The 20,175-nt window shown below is 47.0% G+C and overlaps 1 protein-coding gene across 4 annotated transcripts; it reads right to left on the minus strand.

Annotated features, from left to right (window-relative positions):
* Positions 1 to 39: 39 nt before the first annotated feature.
* On the minus strand, positions 40 to 19,767 carry NCOA5 (nuclear receptor coactivator 5). Of its 4 annotated transcripts, none has more exons than XM_042801248.1 (10): positions 19,658 to 19,767; positions 16,202 to 16,388; positions 15,564 to 15,671; positions 11,548 to 11,614; positions 7,636 to 8,013; positions 7,258 to 7,373; positions 6,980 to 7,106; positions 4,787 to 4,986; positions 2,474 to 2,797; positions 40 to 2,062 (listed from the first exon to the last, which is right to left on the minus strand). In XM_042801248.1, the coding sequence occupies exons 2-10, from the start codon at positions 16,362 to 16,364 to the stop codon at positions 1,416 to 1,418; spliced, it is 2,130 nt and encodes a 709-aa protein (XP_042657182.1). In that variant the 5' UTR covers positions 16,365 to 16,388; positions 19,658 to 19,767; the 3' UTR covers positions 40 to 1,415. The 4 variants fall into 4 exon arrangements, with proteins under 4 accessions (XP_042657182.1, XP_032856919.2, XP_042657181.1 ...); XM_033001028.2 differs by lacking the exon at positions 19,658 to 19,767 and adding an exon at positions 18,535 to 19,347; XM_042801247.1 differs by lacking the exons at positions 15,564 to 15,671; positions 16,202 to 16,388 and having other exon boundaries at positions 19,658 to 19,717.
* Positions 19,768 to 20,175: the final 408 nt, after the last annotated feature.

Here is a 20,175-nt window from a genome sequence, read left to right on the forward strand (position 1 = left end):
GTAGTACTCAAGCTGTCGAGTGTCAAAAACGCAACAAAACATTTTTCCTGCCTTTTTATTAGAAAGTAATGTCCTCTCGTTAACAGCACAGAGAAAAAAAAAAATGCTACAACACAAACCACCTGGGACAAAGAACAAAGAGAACCCTCTGCTCCAAGAACACTGCTTTCTTAGTTTCTCTTAGTTCTCTGCAGGAAGCCTACAGACTCTAAGAAGGCGGTGACGGGGAGGACCACATAGTTAAGAGATGTTCTGTGTTCTGGTATCAAATCATGTTACTGCTTAAAAACACGGTGAAGAATCACGGCCCGATTTTCCACTCAACTGTCCGCTGCAGCTAGCAAAGTGTTGAAAAAAATGTATAAAATTATGGTATTGCATCTTGGCACTGCCTCTCCACCTTAGATGGACAAAACACCAATCAGTAGTGAGATGAAGTTGCAGAGAGTAGACGTTCACCACCCGGTAACCGGCTGCAGGTGTTCCCGAGGGAGGGCCAGCACCACGTCAGTGGGGCTGCGGCTGAGCTGTTGGGCTACAGTAGCCAACCATCCCAAAGCAAGATTGTAAGAAAAGGAAATTTATATGCCAAATTTAGCAGACTGATCTTAACACTGACTACTTGGGTGTAGGAAGATTGACAGACCGTTTGAAGTCCCTGCCTTGGCTGGAAGCTCTCGTGTTTCATTTCTGCCACAGTACTCAGAGCACAGCCGGCAGCCTCCGTGAGCTGGGTGAGGTGAGGAGCGCGCCTCCGCCTCGCTCTGCCAGGATGTGACAGTCCAGCCAGAGACGGGCCACACGGCACAGTCCTGGGTCACTGAGTAGTGGTCAGGCATGTGCTTCATGAGTTCAGCTGCTAGCGCTACCACTGTACTTTCCAACAGGCTTATATGACATTAACAAAAGAAATAAAAAAAGAAATCCAAAGAAAAGTAGTGCCCATTCCAAAAAGGTGGGTCTCCAAGAAGGCCCAGTCAGTGTCCCGCTCTGTGCAGCCCCGTATTTCCTCAAAACCACTAACCATTAAACTATGCTAAGACCATTCAGCGAGACCAGACTGCATCACACTGTGAAGACGCACCGGCTTCTGGGGGTGAGGAAAACGCAGGAGGGCTGTCATTGCAGCAGCTTCCCGGACCAGACAAAACAACCGATTATCCAAAGCAGCTCTTAGCACATCATGCCACTGAGAAAACAGGGCCTACTTCTCCAAACACTGCTAACCAGACCAAGGTGAGGACGGGCAGCGCTAGTCACAGTCAGCAGCAATGCCGCTGGGGGTACACTCTCGCCGAAGTGGAGAGGACATGCATATCCAGGGGCACTTGGCCTGTGTCAAGGGTAGGAGACTGTTTAAACAGCTATGAGTATGGAATGGCAAAGGGAAGGGGAAAGGGCCTGACAGCTCAGCTTTAATAGTGTCGCTGGTAGGAGCCCATAGGTTGCTGGGCTGAGGACCCTGCTCGCCCTTGGGCCACGGTCTGGCTCACCAGGTGGGAGAGTGCGGGACCACTCTGGATAAGGGTGTCCAAGGCTTTCTGTACACTGGGGTTGTCAAAGTTGATACCAGAAGATACTGGCCTTTGAGCAGGTACATTGCCAGGTGCAGGGAGGCGATTTTGGTGCTGACCATAGAGTGGCTGAGCTTGTGGAGGAGCTCCAGGTCTTGGACCTGCATTTCTTGAAGGGCCTTGGAGAGCAGGAAGCTGCGTGCTTGGAGTCTGCAATCTCTGCTGAGCCTGGTTTAAATTTCCAGCGCTCATCTGTGCTGGCCGGGCCTGCCCACTGGCCATGTTTGCAAAGTTCTGGTTCGGAGCGCTGCCCGAAGGGCCCGCAGAGGCTGCAGAGCTGCTGTTTGCTACCGCAGCTGCTGCCCCGCTGTTGAAGAGACTGAGGATTTTTGCTTGAAGCTCCTGCTGAGGATTAGACGAGGACACTGGAACAGAAGGAGCAGAGACCAAAGGCTGTGAACCCTGATGAGCCTGAGAGCTTGGAAGGCTGGACTGACTACCCAGTGATGATCCTGAAGGTGCCCCCAAAGACTGTCTTGACATGGACGCTGGGAAAGAAAAGAAAGAGGGTTAAAGTTCTGCAAATGCCCTTGAAGGGTCACCCGCAGAAAACCACTGAAACAGCTACAAAAGGCACAAGCACCAATGAACGCCCACCCTCTGAACAGGAGAGCTGCACAGCTCTCGGGAACCCAAACCACTCAGCAGAACTGCTGCCTGTCATGCAGCAGCCAAACCAGGTATGGCAGTCCCATGGTCTCCCCGAGAGAATACAGTATGAAAGCTCTTTCGTGTGAGAGATCTGAATCGTCTCAGGACTTCCCAAGGACACGTCCTTCTCAATAAACTGAGGTGCTGCGTGAGGAGGTTGACACTAGGACTCCTCTGCAGCCCCAGGACTGTTCTCCCGCCCCACCAGCCATACGATGAACAGCCTTAGCTGGGGCTGAGAAACTCACCCTGCAGAGAGTCACTGCCTCCCCTCAGCAACCGCTCCTTCCGGTCTCTCAAGTAATTAATTACTTTATCAGTCTCCTCGGCGGTGAGATAGCGATTGTCTGCCAGCAGGTTCAAGAGAGTCTGAATCCCTGGGGGGTGACCTCCCCTGGCGCCCTCCTCCGCGGCGGGTGGGCGCTCCCGCTCCTGCAGAACAGCCTCATCTGCCATCTTGGCAGCCTGGCGGGCGATCTCCTCGCGCTCCTTCTCCCGTGACTCTGTTTTGTAGCGCTCGTAATTCCTCGCCACCAGCACCATGGCATCAGCCTGGGGCATGTTGCGGTGCTCTGCACAAGGAAAAGAAACGTTTTAAGTAAACCAGAGTGACGTCAACAGGCGGTGCCTTGCCTTGCACACCAGCACATCTCCTTCAGCAGGCAGGCAGCACTCTGGGATTGCAAGCACAGACGTGAGCATCGCCCTCGGCGCACCGTGACAATTTGCTAAGCCAACAGGAGGCTCAAGGCTATCACCCAGCAAGGCCATCCTTTTCTTTCATAGCCAAGGGCTCTGAGAGGATATTGTATCAGCTCAGGAAATGTCTTTCTTGCCTCTCACCCGGTTAAAAGGGAAAGCAGCTCCCTCTACCTCTCACATAAATTCTCCGTCCTCCAGGAGGAGACAGTTCCAGCCACTCTACTGCTAAACCCTTGGACAGATCTACAACTTGTCCCCTGACGACTGCAAAGGCCGCCCAGAGGAGGACAGCAATGGGAACACTTTTTGGTTCTGTCCTGCCGATGCCTTAACATAGGGTGTGCATATGCAGGAGATGGGGAGGAAAGAAGCACTCTCTCAATGTCACATTGCTGCTTACGTTTACTACTCCGGGGCAATAAGCAGCAATCAAGTTCTAGAATACAATGAATAACGGTCAATTCCAATGTTGGGGGGTTTTTTGTAGTTGCCTTTTAAAGTTTCTGAGGTCACTACTTCCAGCTCACAAAGCACGCACGTAAGCACTCCCCTGAACACAGATTTAAGCAGGGAAACCAAAAGAGCCTTTACTGTCCAAAAAGTGCCCAAAGTTCTGGGCACTTTTCACACCTGCAGAATATCAAATCCTGCCACCCTCTGCCTTGTAACAGGAAACTGGGGTTCATTTTAACATGACACTTTGTACAAGTTGTGAACGAGTTCCTGAAACTAACGTGAATGGGAAAGTGGCCGCATGCAGTTCAAGTGAACGTGTTTAATCTCCAGAAGGAGCTGTGGATGCGCTAATGACTGGGACTCTTATCAGCTCTGATACACTGTTAGATCCAGTAAAGAAGAGAAGCTTTAGTGGGAGGACGGGTGTTAAACCAAAGGAGTTAAAAGCAAGGGCAGTGGACAGCCCAGTGAAAGTATGCACCAGCTGCAGGAAACGAGGCAACCCCCCCACACACACATCTGCATCTGGTTTTAAAAGAAACCAGGCTTCTTCTGTCAGTGCGCACACAAAAACCAGTGGACTCTGCATTCGCAAGTTCACCCTCCCAGATGAGCCTCAGAAAACATTACTTGAGAGCACAGTAAGGGAGAAAACCTTTGAAAGCTCAACTGCAGTCAAACAAGTCACCTGTGTGAACAGAGTACGTGACCAGGCCTGTGATCAGAGCAAAAGGCTGCTTTCTGAGATCACATTCCGCAAAGATGTTTTTTTAATACTTACACCCACTCTCACACTCACAACCACCAAGTCACACCCTGAGATGGAAAGTGATGTGACAAGCGTAAATGGTGCTAAAAAGATGGAGCATGTGTACCAAATCACTTTATAGCGCTATCTTTTTGTAGCTCTTCCCAGTTTCACGGGTCTAGTTTACCTGGACTGGATACACTATCTTTACTCTGTTTTCCTTAAATCACATTTGGCTTTAAAATCTGTCCTGCAATTTGTCACATTCCAAACATGCTCTCTTTGAGAGCAACAAGTGATAAACTGAGGTTGGACCGGTATTACTCAGAAATCTACTGAGGCAATGCAGTCATTTCTAGAGCACGGGTTCACGACTTGGCCCAAGGTGCAAAGGCTGGTGATGTCAGGTGCCAAGAACGCAGCTGAGATTCCCTCTTGGCAGACATCAGACAGCCCCCTTGACATGGCACAAATAAAGCATTACAGAAGCTTTTACATAATGACATTCACATTTATGGTATGGTGTCAAGTCTTTAATAACTACTTATGTCACAGCAAGGATGAACTCTGTCCTGTGCGATTCTGCTTGCCAGTGTTGTAAAGCAGCCCTCTGAGCAGTTCAGAGAAACCACACGGCCTACCGAGACCTCAGTACCTTGCGGGGTGCCAAACATGATGTTAACAGTGCAAGAGCGGTGAACTTGATGCTGCTGGGTGATGACAATGGCAAAAGGAGACCCGCCTCTGCTCACATCGTCCAGGGCTTGCGTCAGTGACATCTCTGTGTTGAGGAAGATCAGGTCCACTACCATGCCCAGATCCCGCACTTTCCGCCCCACCGACTCCGCGTAGTCCCTACCACAAAGCAAAGCCAGCAGAGTTGAACAAGTCAGTCACATACAGAAACAGAAACCCTGGCACATTCACCCTCTCTGTCATCTCAGATTCGCTTTTCTGATGGCTTGCCAAACTACATAATGTTCAACAGGACAGTATTAAAGCAATCTCATTACCATAACACAGAAGCCCTTATTTTGATCTGAGTCAGTCATTTCAGTTTAACTGAAATAAATTACAAATCAAGCCTTAGCTTAGCTGAGAAACAGAGTGTTTGCAAAGGGATTTACACTACTATAAATTTGTTTACATACAAACGTGTTTAAACTCATTAACTGAGGTAATTTATGCCTGTAGAGATCTGAGGGGTACACAGCAGAACAGCCAACCTACAGAAGTCAGTTACTTGTTCTGTGTTCAGTATCTGAACTGTTCAGATGCACATTACTCCTGATTGTCCTCCTCTTCTGTTCTACTAGCTCCTTTCTGCTCTAACCCAGTATCAACACAGCATCTCTGGAGCCTCTACTCCTGTATCCACTGTCCTGCAGACTTCCCATTACAAGCACCATCCACAGCTCTCACGGCTGAGCTTAAAGTTTTCAACTCCTTTTTTAAGCTTATTATACTCGGTACCAAAACCACAATACTGACTGCATATGCATTCTGAGAAATTTAGTCTGCGTGCACCCACACCTTTTGAAAGAGTTTCAATTTATTGTCTTTGGATACGAACATTGTAATGGTGACTGAAATTGTTCCAGCCCCGCCCCCCAACTATCTTTTTAAGGATTTCTAAGTCATTCGAGAGTCATCTTTCAACAGGTCTATAGTAGGTGACATCAATGATCCAATATCCAAGATTTATTAACATGCCCCTGCTCTTAAGGTTGGTAGCTGTTTACAGACCAAAATGATTCCTTAGGATGTTAAGCTGATCCTCTTGCACAAAAAAAATCTCCCTGTATCAAGTACAATAACTTGTGGTCTATTAGAGCATCTTCCAAAGACTTTTAGTCATCAAGGGATAAAGAATCTAAAATCTCCCTTAAAGATTTGTTCCGATAGGTAATCAATTCCATTAAAAGCAAACCACAGAAGTTTATTTCTAGTTTCACTGCTTCCCTTGTTCCAATTTCCTGTTCTGTCTTCTACTAGCAGATGAGGCAAGTGCCAGCCCTCTTTCTGCCTCACAGATACAGCGGTGTTAAACAAAAGCAACTCTTGATCTCTGTTCCAAGGGGCTAAGAAGACAGCTTTAAATTTCTCCTTGACAAACAATTTCTTCAGACGCCAAGACAGATCTATGATTTATTCATGTATTTGCTATTCTTCAATATATTTATTCATAAAGATGCAGACATCAAACTGGTATCACCATTACAGTCTCCCTCCCACTCTGCCAGGTGCAGGTGTACACCCCTGCTCCCCACACGGCGCCTGCCCCGTTACCTCAGGAAGTGTTCAGACTGCCACATGAGACCGCCCTGGTTACCACTTCCATAGGCTTTTGATATTGTTCACAACTACTTTCAACAGTGATTTTATACTTCTTGTACATTGGATTAATGGCAATGACAGGTACCTGGCCTAGTAACCAATCTGACAGGAGCTCCGAAACAAACACTCCCATGACTCCACAGAGACAACTGCTCTGCACTGCGCTGGCTGGCACATATTAGTAAGTTCCATATCATTCAGCCCATGAATAACAAGTACAGGCCACTATAACCTGTCACAACAGTAGGCTGATATGAAGAGTAGGTAGAAAAGTATCAGAAGGTACAGTGATAGGTGACAAGAAGGAAATCGAAGTAAAGCACAAGATACACTTCTCCACCTCATCAACATATACTGAGAGAACAGCAACAGGAGCTGTAGCTTTCTGAGGGCTCTAAAGCCACGTTCCTCAAGAGCAACCTGTAACACAAACAGACTCAAGGCAGGACTAAGTTTAATTCCATTTTCTTCTACCATGCAATAATAAAATTGGTCGTAATTATTTTCTTACTTTGTCTGTTTATTCACCACTATCACAGAACAATCCACAGGTCTCTCTGCATCAAAACGTCTCTTGATTTCCTCATAGTACTGACGATACAGCTCCTCTCGGCGCCGCTCCTCACGCTTCAGACGGTCTGAAAGCAAGCCACAGGGACAGAACAAATAATGCTCTTTGGGCTTCCTCAAAACGCCACAGAATTCCACACACTCAGCACGGCAGGCACCTCCTGCATCCTCCCACGGGGAGGACAGGAATCTGCCCGTGACAGCGTTACAGGCACTCACCTTCCGAATTCACTGGTGCTCTGTCAAAATGCTCTTTGTAACGGTCATAGTAAGAGTCGTCCTTCCGCCGATAGTAGTCCTCAAGGCGAAGGTAACGGTCGTAAGCTTCATCTCGTCTGCAACATTTACAGAAGCAAGGGTTTCCATGCTGCAGCACACCTTCAGGCAGTAACTTTGGCCAGTGCATCACACACACTTTCCTCAAGTTTAATCCCTGAAGTGCCTGCCGCTCCCCACAAGACACAAAGCCGGCAGGCCAACTGTCCCCAGGCAGAACAATTTCCTTATCTTAAATGCCTGACCCACTCAAACCAGTGCAGCCACTGAGGCAGGAACGCCATAAAAACGTGCTGGCCGATACAGCCCCGTGGAGATTACCTGTACAAAGGGTCCCGAGGGTCTCTCATATCCCGTGGATCCCTCATATCCCGTGGATCCCTCACATCCCGCGGATTTCTCATATCCCATGGATCCCTGTATCGATCGTACAGTGGCTCCCGTGGGTCACGAAGATCTCTAACGTCACGAGGGTCCCGCAAGTCCCTTGGATCCCTGATATCCCGTGGGTCTCGCAGGTCCCGTGGGTCCCTGTGGTCTCTGGTGTCACGCATGTCTCTAGCTCGAATGTCTCGAGTGTCTCTGGAATCTCGCCCGTTTCTACCATCCCTGCCATCTCTGGGGTCTCTCCGTGGGCTCCCCCGGAGAGGGGAGCGGTCACGTCTGGCATCTCGGCCATCCCCGTAGGCATACGGTTCTCTGAGGAAAACACCGGGGAAATTCCATTAGACTGCTAGTGACATGAGTACGGTCACCCCTACATCTCTTACCTGAGGTGCCAGAGCGACCCTTCTCTCAGCAGCTGAATCCTCCCTCCTATCCCACAACAGCAAGAATTTGCCAAAAACCATCTGTTGAAGAAGCCTGGAGAAGCTTCTTAATTCTAGTGTTTATCATAGCCAAACAAGACCCAGAAAGCTCCTTAATGGAGCATCACTAAAAGCGATGGGCACCTGTGGAAGAAGTGAAAAGGCACCTCGGAAACCACCGTTTCAAGGCCTCCATCCTCCAACAACAGCCACAGATCTATCAAATGTTTTTGCAAATTATTTGAGAGAATTCAAGGTGCTGTAGCCTAATACCCATAAATATGCAGTAGCCAGAGACATTCAAGCGATCCATTAAATTCAGTAGTCAGTGACAGCAGAATACCTGACATAATTTGTTATTGGCATATGATTAAAAAAGGAGCTTGTTGTGACCAAAGACACTGTAGGTTCCATGTTGTGGTCGGGTTTGTGCTGCTAGTAGAAAGCAATGTGAGCTACCGCCGTGTCCTTGATTCGAAGGGGTAGTGTCCATAGAAAGCCAGTCTTATGTTTACGATGCCCCATGTTAGGAGGGTACTAAACCCAACCAGTACCGCATCCTCAGCAGCAACAGGCGTCTCTGTCACACCTGAATGATCCACCTCATTCAGACTTTGTATTGCACTGTCTTCGGAGGCAAGGAAGAATAACATTCCAGTCTTCATCCTTTCCCAAAAACAGTAGTTTTGGTTTTTTTTTTTTTGCCCAGGTCATATTTTGTTTTCCAGAAAAAAAAAAAAAAAACAAAAAACCCCAACAAAACAACAAAACAACTTCACCGTAGACGAAGCCAAACAAAAAAGTCTTTCAGAGAAACTATGGAGCTTCACTTGTTTGGAATTTTCTTGCTGCAAGATACTGACAAACATTGGAAAAAACCCAGCTTTTAAAATCTTTTTATTTCCAAAACTTAACAAGACTTTTAGAGAGTCCTGTATCAGCCTAATCTAGTTTAGGAAAGATAAGCAGAACGTAAGTCTGCTTCCACTGCAGTGCACTCACACAGTAGTGACCTGGAGAGAACAGCGGGAGCAGCAAGTCAGATGTGCCCACGTTCAGTGTCAGGTAGAGCAGACAGTCCGTGCATGGACCTTGCTGGTTAGACACCCAGCTGTGCTGGGGATACAGAGGAGCACTGTCATTCTCTATTTTTATGTCAGATACAAAACTGATCTTGGGGCAAACTACAGACTTGACACCAAGAGCGCATATAGCCTCCTCCTGTAAAAGAAACACTGTATTTGTACACAAACAAGTGTAAACTCCCTCAGCCTCTTGGACACACAAATCCTTTTTGTTTGTGATCTGTTGAAACCATATCCCATGAGAGATACATGTCATCGCCCCCTTCCCCCCAATTTACAAAGAATGATGGCAGAAGCTCAGGGAAACCTCTGATTTGCTCTAATGGATATTGAGCAACTCATCTTTCTGTAGCTGTAAGACTATATAGCAAAACAGCCAGATGCAGTGTAATTGTTTGGCATATGACATTTATTCCAGCTGGAGCGGGGGTGACCAGAACAGGTCACAGTCATTATCTCCAGAGACAAAAAGATCCAGAACGAACAACGCACAACTCCAACAGAAGTACAGACGTGGCGCGGGTCCCCTCTGCTCTTGCACCTGCATCGCTGCCCTGCTGCTTGCAGAGAGGCAGCAACACAAAGGCACGGCAGCCTTCTGCCTCTGTCACCACGGTGCGACTCCTGCAGCATCAGCACCACTGCCCGCATCTGCTGGGACTGAGCACTGCTGCCCGCGGCGCAGCGTGGGACTCCACAGCCCGGCAGCAGCAGCCGTCGCTCACGCGCCTGCAGCGTGGTCCTGGGTCCATCGCACGCAGCCGTGCCCAGGACTTGATGCCCACGACCTCACTGCCTCCCGTGCCCACGGTGCTGCTGGGGACCTGGTGCTAGCCACATGTCTGCAGTGCCCAGCACAGTGGTACCAAAGCCTCTGGCAGCCGTGGGGGTGGTCCGGTCCACAGCGTGGTGCCCACAGCACCGCTGCCCACGGCTCACGTGCCTCCAGTGCTCCTCAGGGCCAGCGACACGGGCATCCGCTCTTGCACAAACGCAGGATAACACAGGTCCCAATGCCCACGGCATCGCTGCCCGCTGCTTGTCCCTCTGCACTGTGGTCCGAGGACCAATGCTCACGGCATAGAGGTTCGCCGCTTGCGCCCGCAGTGCTGCCCGATGCCTTCAGCCTGAGCACCTGCGGTGCCACTGAGGCCAAAGATGTGCCACCAGTGCCTGCTGCTCAGGTACTAGCAGTATTCTCAGGGTCCTCATGCCAGCACTGAGCACACCTGACACTGCCCAGGCCCACAGCATGCCACATCCGTAAGGGGAACCCGCAGCTGTGGGCCCGAAGCATTTCCTGGGCCCCGATATCCATGTGCTGGTCTCTGCACGTGCATTTGGCCCTGTCCAGGGTAAGTGCAGCACATACAAAACACCTAGATGATGCCAAGGATCACAGCTACTCATTGTCTGTTTTTTTTGGTAGTAGATGTCTTGCTAGTTGCACTTTTTCTTCATTTTGGTAATTTAACAGGTCAAGTTAGTAGAGCACACCAGACACGTGAGAGCTCGATTACCTTCAAGTCCAACAAGCAACACTCCATTACGCAGAAAGCTTTACAGTACAGGCATAGAAGACGCATGCCTTATACCAAACCGTAACCACAACACATCTTCGTCCGCTCTCTAGCAATGCCATGGAACGGAGACTGAAGTCATCTTCCCGTGACAGGACAGTCTGGGTCTTCTCCACTTGCCTGCGACTTCACACGCTGAGGATGTGCAGGAGCTGCACACGCTGTGCCTACCGAAGGTGAGAAAACCAGAAGCTGGCAGGTACACACCACTAACTGCACAGAAGGGGACTGGCTCCAGGTACTAACAATTGAAGCACACATGCAGATGGGACAGTGCAACAGAGACATTCGCTCTGTCTCGTGCTTTGCTCACACGCTCTGTTCCAGTCCCGTTTCAGCACTAGAAGCTTTTGACATCAGAAGAGGCAAGATCCCGAAGTCCTCTGCAGCATGGCACTGAGAATGCTGCAGCTCCTCAGTGTTCTTTAGATGGGCCTTGGCTTCTCTGATACTCGAGGCAGGAGCGAACACCAAGTGTATTCCTCCTCGCAAGTCTCTTACAACCTGTGCTGCAAAACATAACGCCTAACTGTAGTAACAGCAGCAGACACAAGGTCTCCCTCGTGCCTCCCGAGGTGTCAGCGCCAGAAGGGCTCTCAGAGGTGGAGCAGCCATGTCCCAACTGTCTCGCTTGAGCATCTCCGTTTGACTGGGGAGGTAGTGGTAGGGAAGAGACACAGACATTTAGCACAGGCCGCTGGGCTCATGCCCTAAAAGCCTGACCTTCCTAGTATAACTCACTGCTTCCAGGTACTTTACCTTCGTGCCGGACTGGACCTTGATGAAGCCTTATTCATATTTCTTCTTTCCACTGCTTTTTTAATATCTGTAAAGAATAATCAACCCATCTGTTCAATGCTATGGAACAAAAAAAAGATCATCAGCACAATTCAAATGAAAGCAACTTAAGCTCAACAACATCCAGATGGTGTAAGAAAATCCATTCAGCAGAGAGACATTGTCACTTTGACAATTTTTTATTAAGTTTAGATAGTACAATGTAATGAAATTTTCATTGATTTCTCTGACTTCAAAATAGGGTGGACAGCTCGGGTGAAGTTTTAACCCTTTACATTCAGGCCTACATCCAGACTCTTCATTCCATAAGAGAACCTCTTTCTTCTGCAGTCTATGAGCGAGCAGAACACAACTCATGGACTCTAGGAGAAAAAGCAGAGTCTGAAAACCTCCAACAAAGGAAGCTGATGGCCAGCACAGTCTTAAGTTCACAGCCAGTCCTGTTCAATGGAGCATGCCGCCACCCTTGTTGAAAATAATCCAAGGGTTCTCAAGTGGCACGTGCAACTGCCTTCCAAGGGACTGCTGCAGCGTTAAGTTGTACAGCCTCCACCACTGAGGAAACGGGATCCGAGGAGCCCAAAGCAAAAGCTCCTTAATAAAGTCAACATGGTGCATTCAAAGCACCACTGTTAACATGATGAAAACTGATGCCACAGATCAGGAATTTGAAAATTGGTTGGCTTCTGAGCATCTCCATGAAAAACACCATGAAGTGAAATACAAAGAAGTAACAGAGCTGAAGAAACAGTCTTGTCCTCAACCAGAAAAAGTGAAGATGCCCAAAACTGGCAGGGACCCATATTGTTCTACAGTGAAGAAACAAAGCCTTCCATAACAGCTGACTGCAGATGAAATAATGTACTGGAGGGGGGCAAGAACAAACAGAAATGACTTCAGGTGTTTTACACTCAATCTTTTAAGACCAAAACAAACCTAGGTCCTATCTGCTCCCTGAGAATCTATCAACAATTAAAATTTATTATATACACTAACTACTTTCAAACCTCTTGCAAGAAAATAAACATGCCACAATGTCTTTAGGCAGACTCAGTCTTAACATCTTCTGTAACTTCCCAAACTATCCTTCATTACTTCCAAGATTAAAATTAGAATTAAGGGATTAGTTCTAATTTCTGCTCTTGTTGTCAGTCAAAAAGCAGCGTATTCTCTTCTTAGGGGGGGAGGAGAGAGAAGCGAGTGCAATTTGAACATTAACTACAAATGCAGCATAACAACATTCACAGGAGCACAAAGCAGACTCTCCATGATCAAATACAGCAGCATTGCCTACTGTCACAAACTAAATTTGATGGACATTTATTCCCTACATAGTTTTACTCATTAAAGATACAAAACCACTTCTGTGCATTTGTAGAAGTATTAGTATAATGCAACACTGGAGTTAAGCTTTTCCCAAAGCCTTCAACTTACTGTGTTATTAGCAATTATATTTAATATTCAGACTGTATAACTGAAGCAACTGTTCTCTTTGCATTTATTTTTTGAGAATTTTCTCCCCCCCTTAAAGTGTCATCTTTAAGCAACACATTATCTGCTTTCTTTGGTTTAAAATTATTTTTATTTTCTGTTTTAAGGTGCCATTGCAGAAACCTATTATGATTTTTTTTTTTTTACACTCAATACCATACATTTCTTTCAAATAAAAAAAAAAAAGTATTTAAATCTGAACAGAAATATTTTACTAGAAGAAAAACCACCTTTGACAGGGATCCTTCTCTTGTGCAAAATGAACATTTAATAACATTTTATTTAATGCCAACAGCATTTACAGGTTAAGTGTTTGAACACTGACAAAATTTTAGAGGAAAAAGAAAAAAAAGAGTCTTCTGTCCTGTAGGGTTTTGAGATGACAGGGCCACTGTAATCATACAGTGTAACCTTCTGAATAAACAGATGACAAAAGTTTCTTCAATCACACTCCTATCTCAAGTGCAGCAGTGGCACTGAACTAGAGCTTATCTTTTAGCAAAACATCCAATTCCAATTTAAAAGTCTTCAGAGCACAGAAACCACCAAAGCTCCAATACGTTATTCCAGAAGTAAATTACTCTGCTGTTAAAGAAAACTATTTATTTCCATTTAAGGACTTGTCATACCTATGCCTACTAGATTAAAACTCACTCATCTCCAGGTCTGTAACAACACAGATCATATCACTCCTTTATCTTGAAGCTTTTGCTAGGGCTTGTTCTTCAACTCTTTAAGCCTTCTTCAGGTTTTTCTGAGGCTTCTCCAATTTAGCATTATCCTTTTGGAACCCGGCATACCAGAACCGAACATGGTATTCCAGCAGCAAAACCCACAGGTACCAAAACCTCCCTGCTTACAAACGCGTGTTTTGTACAGCTAAGGATGACAAGAGCACTCTTGCTGGGTGCAGACCTTCCCTTCTGGCATTAATGAAAGCTCAGTTCTGCCTGCATCCAGTTTAGGAAGAAGTCCAGGTCATTTCACCATCAGTGACTCAATCTTCATTAGTTCATTCTCTTTTTAGAACATGATTGTGTGTTTTCTTTCCAAGTCACTTATAAAAGCACTGTATGGCCAGGAATCAATTTTTCCAGAACACCACTCAAAGCACTGAGCAATTCCATCTACGTTACACTGAGATCCATTTGAAATCCATTTAACCCTATGTTGTTTTTAATTATTCTAGTTTCTTAATCAAATCAAGCATCTTGCAGAGGTCTTTTACATCAACACCACTACTTTCAGCCATAAAGCTTTCAGTATCATACGGATAAGTCAGTTTGACTGGATTTATTTTGATTGGCACTAATTCCCTTCTCACTGAGTTCCAGGTGAAAGAACCCCGTTTTTATCAGGGGCTGATGCCTGGCTCATCCCACTTATGCTGCCTACTGGTACATCTGCAGCACTCTGTTAGATCTCTGGGAAACTCCCTAGTTTTCCAAGGCTTGTGGTAAAACAACATTAATAGCTTAGGCATGTCATTTCACCAAGTTTCAGAGAGGTTAGATTTAATTTTTTTGAGAGGTCTAGTTTTGGTAGCTGCTGTTTTAGCTTTTTTATTTTGTTACTGAAATGAAAAACACCTTCTGCCTCCTCAAAAATAGACAGCAAAAACAATCACTGAAGATTAGGTGGTCCTTTCCAGTTAGAAATGTTATTTCCAGACAGTTACACCTCAGCTTCTAAAACAGTCACAGTTCTAGACTTGGACAATGCTGGCCATAATTTCTTCTTGTATCCTCTACCCTCCTTGTCTATTTGCCTTTATTTCCATCTTCAGGCTCATATTTTTTTTACTGCATACACACCTTCCCACAAGTTATTATTTATTGCTCCTTTCATGCCTAAGTCAAACTTTTTCTTCAAATTAGCATAGGCTTACTTCAACAGTAGTTTTGTTGCTTGCATTTGATAAATTATTCTTAGATTTCTAACCATTCATTTCTGTTTAAGTTTGCTTCCAGCATATTTAGCAGAATTATTTTCATCTTTATGAAAATGGCCTTTTTAAAGCACCTAGTATTTATAGCACTACTTACAGATTGATTTTACATGTGCAAAAAAATGCAAGTTAAGATTACTTATCTAACAAGCCGCTAAGTTCTGTGACCAATTCCTCTGAACCTGTCAAGATGAAGCCCAATATTGGTTTACAAATGTTTTTAAAACTATGTGCATGAGGCTTCAAAGACCACTTTCCAGGGCTTACATGTTGAACAGTTTCTTACACAGGGTAATAGAGCTTTTCAAATATTAACACATAAAAATAAGTTCAGAGTAAGACCTAGGTGGCAAGATGAACCACACAGCACTTACAGCAAATATCTCAGAAGACAAATATATACCAAGTAAAAGGGATTTTAGACTAATGCCGGGCAAGTTTACATGGTGATCTTTCCAGAGAGCTTTAAAACAAAAGCACTCTTTCTACCAGAACGCATGCTGGGGTCAGTAGAAGAGCACAGATCAGTTTTCCTTACCTAATCTATACCCTTTATAAAGGCGACCCTTCTCACCGTCCAGAGCGGCCTGGACATCTTCTAGACGGTCATACTGCACGAACCCATAGCCATGGTACATGCTGAGGGCTGGAAAAGTTAACAGCAGGGCAAGACCGGTTACAACTAAGGGACAGTACTAACCCGCACCCAGGCCATCACGTAACCCCAACAGATGAACAAGCAAAGGGGCTCTACCCAGAAATGACTATGCAAGTTTCCTGGGAAAATTAAATCCACCAGGATCAAAATGCAGAGCTTAGACTCTGACATGTATTTTATAGATCAACTTCCTTCTGAGAAGGCAGTGACCAAAACACAACTCATGAAGTGACCAAGGTTTGATTAAGAGACCAAGAAGTCACTTGAAAGAATATTGTACCACCACACTGCAACCCCAAAAGCTAAAACATAGCTGATAGACACACATTACGTTTCAGCTGTACTGAAGGAATCACTTCTTCAGAGAAAATGCAGGCAGTGAATATTATCATTAAAAGGTCACTTTTTAGGAACATTAGTCACTCCTCTCATCATCATCAAATAACATTTGACAAGCATGAAAGTTATATTCCTCCCTGAATTCCCAGCCACAAAAAGGCATAAGATAACATACTAACCCCTGATTTTGCCATATTTTGAAAATATCTCTTCCATTTCTTCACGAGTCATGTGGTCTGTGGGCAAATTGCCGACAAAAAGTCTTCTCTCTAAATCCTGAGGATTGGTGCTGTTAGTGAAGTCGCTCTGTTTGATGCTATTGCTCTTGCGTCCTCGAGCCATTTTGCTTTCGTTCCAAATCCAACTCTTCGCAAAAAAGAAAAACGGCCATGCATATAATTTCAATCCATGACATTAAAATTAAACTGGAACAAGATTAAACTTAACAGCTTTGCAGACTAGAAGCCAACTGGGTCTGCTTGACGCAAACTTCACTCCAGAGAAATCTTAATACAAGGGATATAGAGGTCTGGCAAAAATGTATATCACAGCATTTCGGCTGAGCTTGTCTGTAAGACTGAAAGGTAATAAAACTAATTGTTTTGCAGATAAGTCTTAATGGTTTAACTCCGAACTAAGATACAAATAACACTCATTTTCCACTAAAATGTTTTAACTTTAAGCTTTTTGGTACACTTGTCGTCTTATCTATTTCTTCAGTCCACTGGTAAGAAGTGTTGAAATTTATGCAATATTTTAATACGCGAAAAGGAAACACTCATTGCAACATTGCATAACAGGACCCAAATATTTCAATACAGGCTTTGAATGAGACATCAGGAAATACTGTTTAAATGCTCTTAAGTGACCACACTTGGATCACTTCACTAATTCTGAAATCTTAGCTTTCCAGTATCAGAAAACAGTTTCTCATTCATACCCCTACTAAACAGCATATCTGTGTCCCCATCAAGATGTCAGCTCCCACAGAAGGCGGGTCCACAGCTGGGAATTTAACCACCCCCACATTAATGCTGTACCACTACCTCATCTCCCCCAGTACAGCAAAAGTACACTTCGTTAACCCACACTATTTGCAGACAAAGCTAGAGCAGTCAGCAACATTCACCACAGAATTGCAGGGAAAAAAAAAACAAAACAAAACAAAAAAAAAAAACAAAAAAACAAACTCTACCAAGCTAGCAAAAATATCCCACCCAAGATTTATACTTTCTGGTTTAAAAGTTACCATTACACAAAGCTTAAAAAAAAATGAAAACCACTGAAACTTTCGAGATGAACTATTTTAATAAAGTTGTCATACTTCCTAAACATTCATCTACCGGAATGCAGCATGGGATTTTCTGTTTATAACATGCAAGACACCTGGAGAAAGAAAGCTGGTGAAATTGAGTATATCAACAGAAACTTCTACTGTTAATCATGGGATGCCTACAACCAACACACTCCCTAACAATAACCTATATTCATTACATATTAAAAGTAGTCGGTAAATAAACAAGTCAAATGTCCAAAAATATAAAAGTTTTACATAAATACTTTTAAAACAGTTAACTAGCATGAAAAATACATCTACTCCAGATTTGAGATGTAAAATTTGGGTTTTTGTTTTGTGTTTTTTTTTGTTTGTTTGTTTGTTTTTGTTTTTTAAGATAAATCAACTTTACATTTGTATCATTTTTCTCCATCTTTTAGGAAACCCTGCAGGGACAGGAAGCAGAGTATGTCCTCTAGTCTAAGAAACTTTTTAAAATGAATTGAATTGTTAGAACAAGGAGGAAAAAACACTAACACACAAACCAAAATAAAATAAGAAAGTAATTTCTTCTTCTGTATTTGCCCCAGTCCTCCTGTAAGTTTGTTTACGCACACAGTTTTACCTTACCCATCAGAAGTGTAAAATCTCATCCCATTTTTCTGTGTGGAAGCACTAGATTTCTCTTCTATTCTACTACTGCAGCTCAACTTCTCATCAGTTGATGGGAAACAAGTTTTCAAAATCCTCCCCAAATGATTAAGTGGCTATAAAACATGGAGAGACCCACCCAGTCCACGTTCCCATTCGGAGGAGGGTGACATCCAAGTTGGACCTGGCTGTCACCGCCTTCTCCAGCCGGGCTCCGAGCACTACCAGGGCTGGGGACTCGGAGCCCCTGCGAGCACCTACTCGGGCAGCGTGACCTGTGCGCACGCTGTTGGGATGTCACGCATACACACAGCAAACAGGCATCAACGAGACCCATAACTTCTGCTGGCAGGACATTTCACTTTCTGTATAAAAAGCAGTAAGAAATTTCCTTTTCTTCTTCTTAAGGGTGGGGATAGCAGGGGGTGACTGGGGAAGAGGGTGCAAGAGCTTTCCATATGAAAAAAAACAGGGAGCTATTTTTCCACTTGCAGGTCACTTTCAAAACAAAGCAATAGATCCTAAACACTCAAATGGATTGTATTACTAGAGAACTTTTATATAAGAGCATTTACTGCCTCTTACCGTTTTCCACTTGGTAGATTACATAGTTAAAGGCCATTTAGGACTCCTAAGACCACAGTAAGAATAAATGAATATTGTCCCAGGTTTAGGCATGCCACACCAGGCGAACAACTAATTTCCACATTAAGTCTTTTTCTACCAACAGAGCCAGAGAGGCCAACTACACACCGGGGCAGCTCAACAGTGCCAATCCCCCACACAGAAAGGGCCTGCCAGGCCGAGCAGGCTCCTACAACAGGGCAGCCCACTGCCAACTCATGCGCCAATAAATCCTCTGGACACGAATTAAAGCCACATTTCCCTAAAAATCTTATATTTAAAACCAAATTTATTTATTAATAGCACTACAGCTTCAGAAAGCAAGACACAGCTGAGGTGGGATATAGAAACTAACATGGCACAGGCACAACACGACACAGACGTCTGCAAGAAGCTCCTAGGCAAGGCAGAAACAATAAAGCCAGCCGCCGCTGAAAGGAACGACGCCGAGGAGCAGCAAGCTCCCCATCCAGCCCCGGCTAGCGGCTCTCGGCACGCCGGGAGCCCGGCCCCGCGGGGCAGCCCCCCAGGCCCGGCCCGGGAGGGTCGTCCTCGGGCAGCACCAGCGCCCGCTCCACGCCCCGGGCGCCGGGCCGGCGCAGGGCTGCCCGCGGGGGCAGCGCTAACACGGAGAAGGGCTCGCCGGCCCCGCCGAGGGTCCCGCCGCTGCGGGGAGAACGCGAGCCGGGCCGCTCAGAGGGGCTGCCCGGCCCCCCCCCCCCGCGCCTCCCCGGCTTTCCCGAGCAGCGGCGGGGACGGGCCGCAGGCCGGGGCTCCACCGGCGGCCGCAGCTCCCGCCGGGCCCCGGGGCACGCCGCCACCGCCCAACCGCCGCCGCACGCCGCGGCCGGGGGCCCGGCGCTTCGCCAGCCCCGCGCACCGGCTGGCCCCCGCTCGCCGGGGCGGCGGAAGCGCGGCCCGCCCGCAGGCCGCGGGGCGCCGCCGGCCCAGCGCGGCGGCCGGGAGGGACTCGACCCTCCGCCCGGTTTGCTGCCGCACAGCCTTCCGCCCGAGCGCCCCCCGCGGGGCCCCGCCGCGGCCGCGGGGCCCGCCCGCGGACTAACGGGCCCGCCCGCGGACTTACCGGCCCGCTCCGCCTCAGGCCGCACGCCGGGACAAAGGCGCCAACCGCCGCTGCCGTACGGCGCCGTCGCAAAGCCGCCGGGAGGGCGACACCTCGCGCTTTGCGGCACGACGCGCTGATGTGCCGCCCGCCGCCATGACTATCGAGGCAAGAAGCAGGCTCCGCAGCGCCTTGCCTGGGGTCCCGGCATGCCTCGCGAGCCGGCCGCCGCAAGGCAAGCTGGGGCTTGTAGTCCCGCGGAGAGCGGCCGGGCGAGGCCGCTGGGTGGCGCCACCGGACCCCGCGAGGGGCGGGGCCGGGATCGGGGCCGGGGTCGGGATGGGATCGGGATCGGGGTCAGGATCGAGGTTGGGATCGGGTCCGGTCCGGGATCGGGATGGGATCAGAGTCAGGATCAGGTCCGGGTCCAAGATTGGGTCCAGGGTCAGGGTCGGTCTTGGGGTCAGGCTTGGGCCTGGGGTCAGGATGGGGTCGGGGTCAGGATGGGGTCGGGGTCAGGGTCGTGATCGGGTCCAGGA

The sequence above is a fragment of the Tyto alba genome, unplaced genomic scaffold (assembly GCF_018691265.1).
Source record: "Tyto alba isolate M040663 unplaced genomic scaffold, T.alba_DEE_v4.0 Super-Scaffold_33, whole genome shotgun sequence".
In the NCBI taxonomy this organism is placed as follows: Eukaryota; Metazoa; Chordata; class Aves; order Strigiformes; family Tytonidae; genus Tyto; species Tyto alba.

Coding starts and splice junctions, on each gene's coding strand:
- NCOA5 (XM_042801248.1), bottom strand. CDS start 16,364: ATGGCTCGAGGACGCAAGAGCAATAGCATCAAACAGAGCGACTTCACT. Junction 7,374..7,635: donor CCTCGGGACCCTTTGTACAG/GTAATCTCCACG, acceptor TAAATGTTGCAG/ACGAGATGAAGCTTACGACC. Junction 4,987..6,979: donor GTGGTGAATAAACAGACAAA/GTAAGAAAATAA, acceptor GCTTTGTGGTAG/GGACTACGCGGAGTCGGTGG.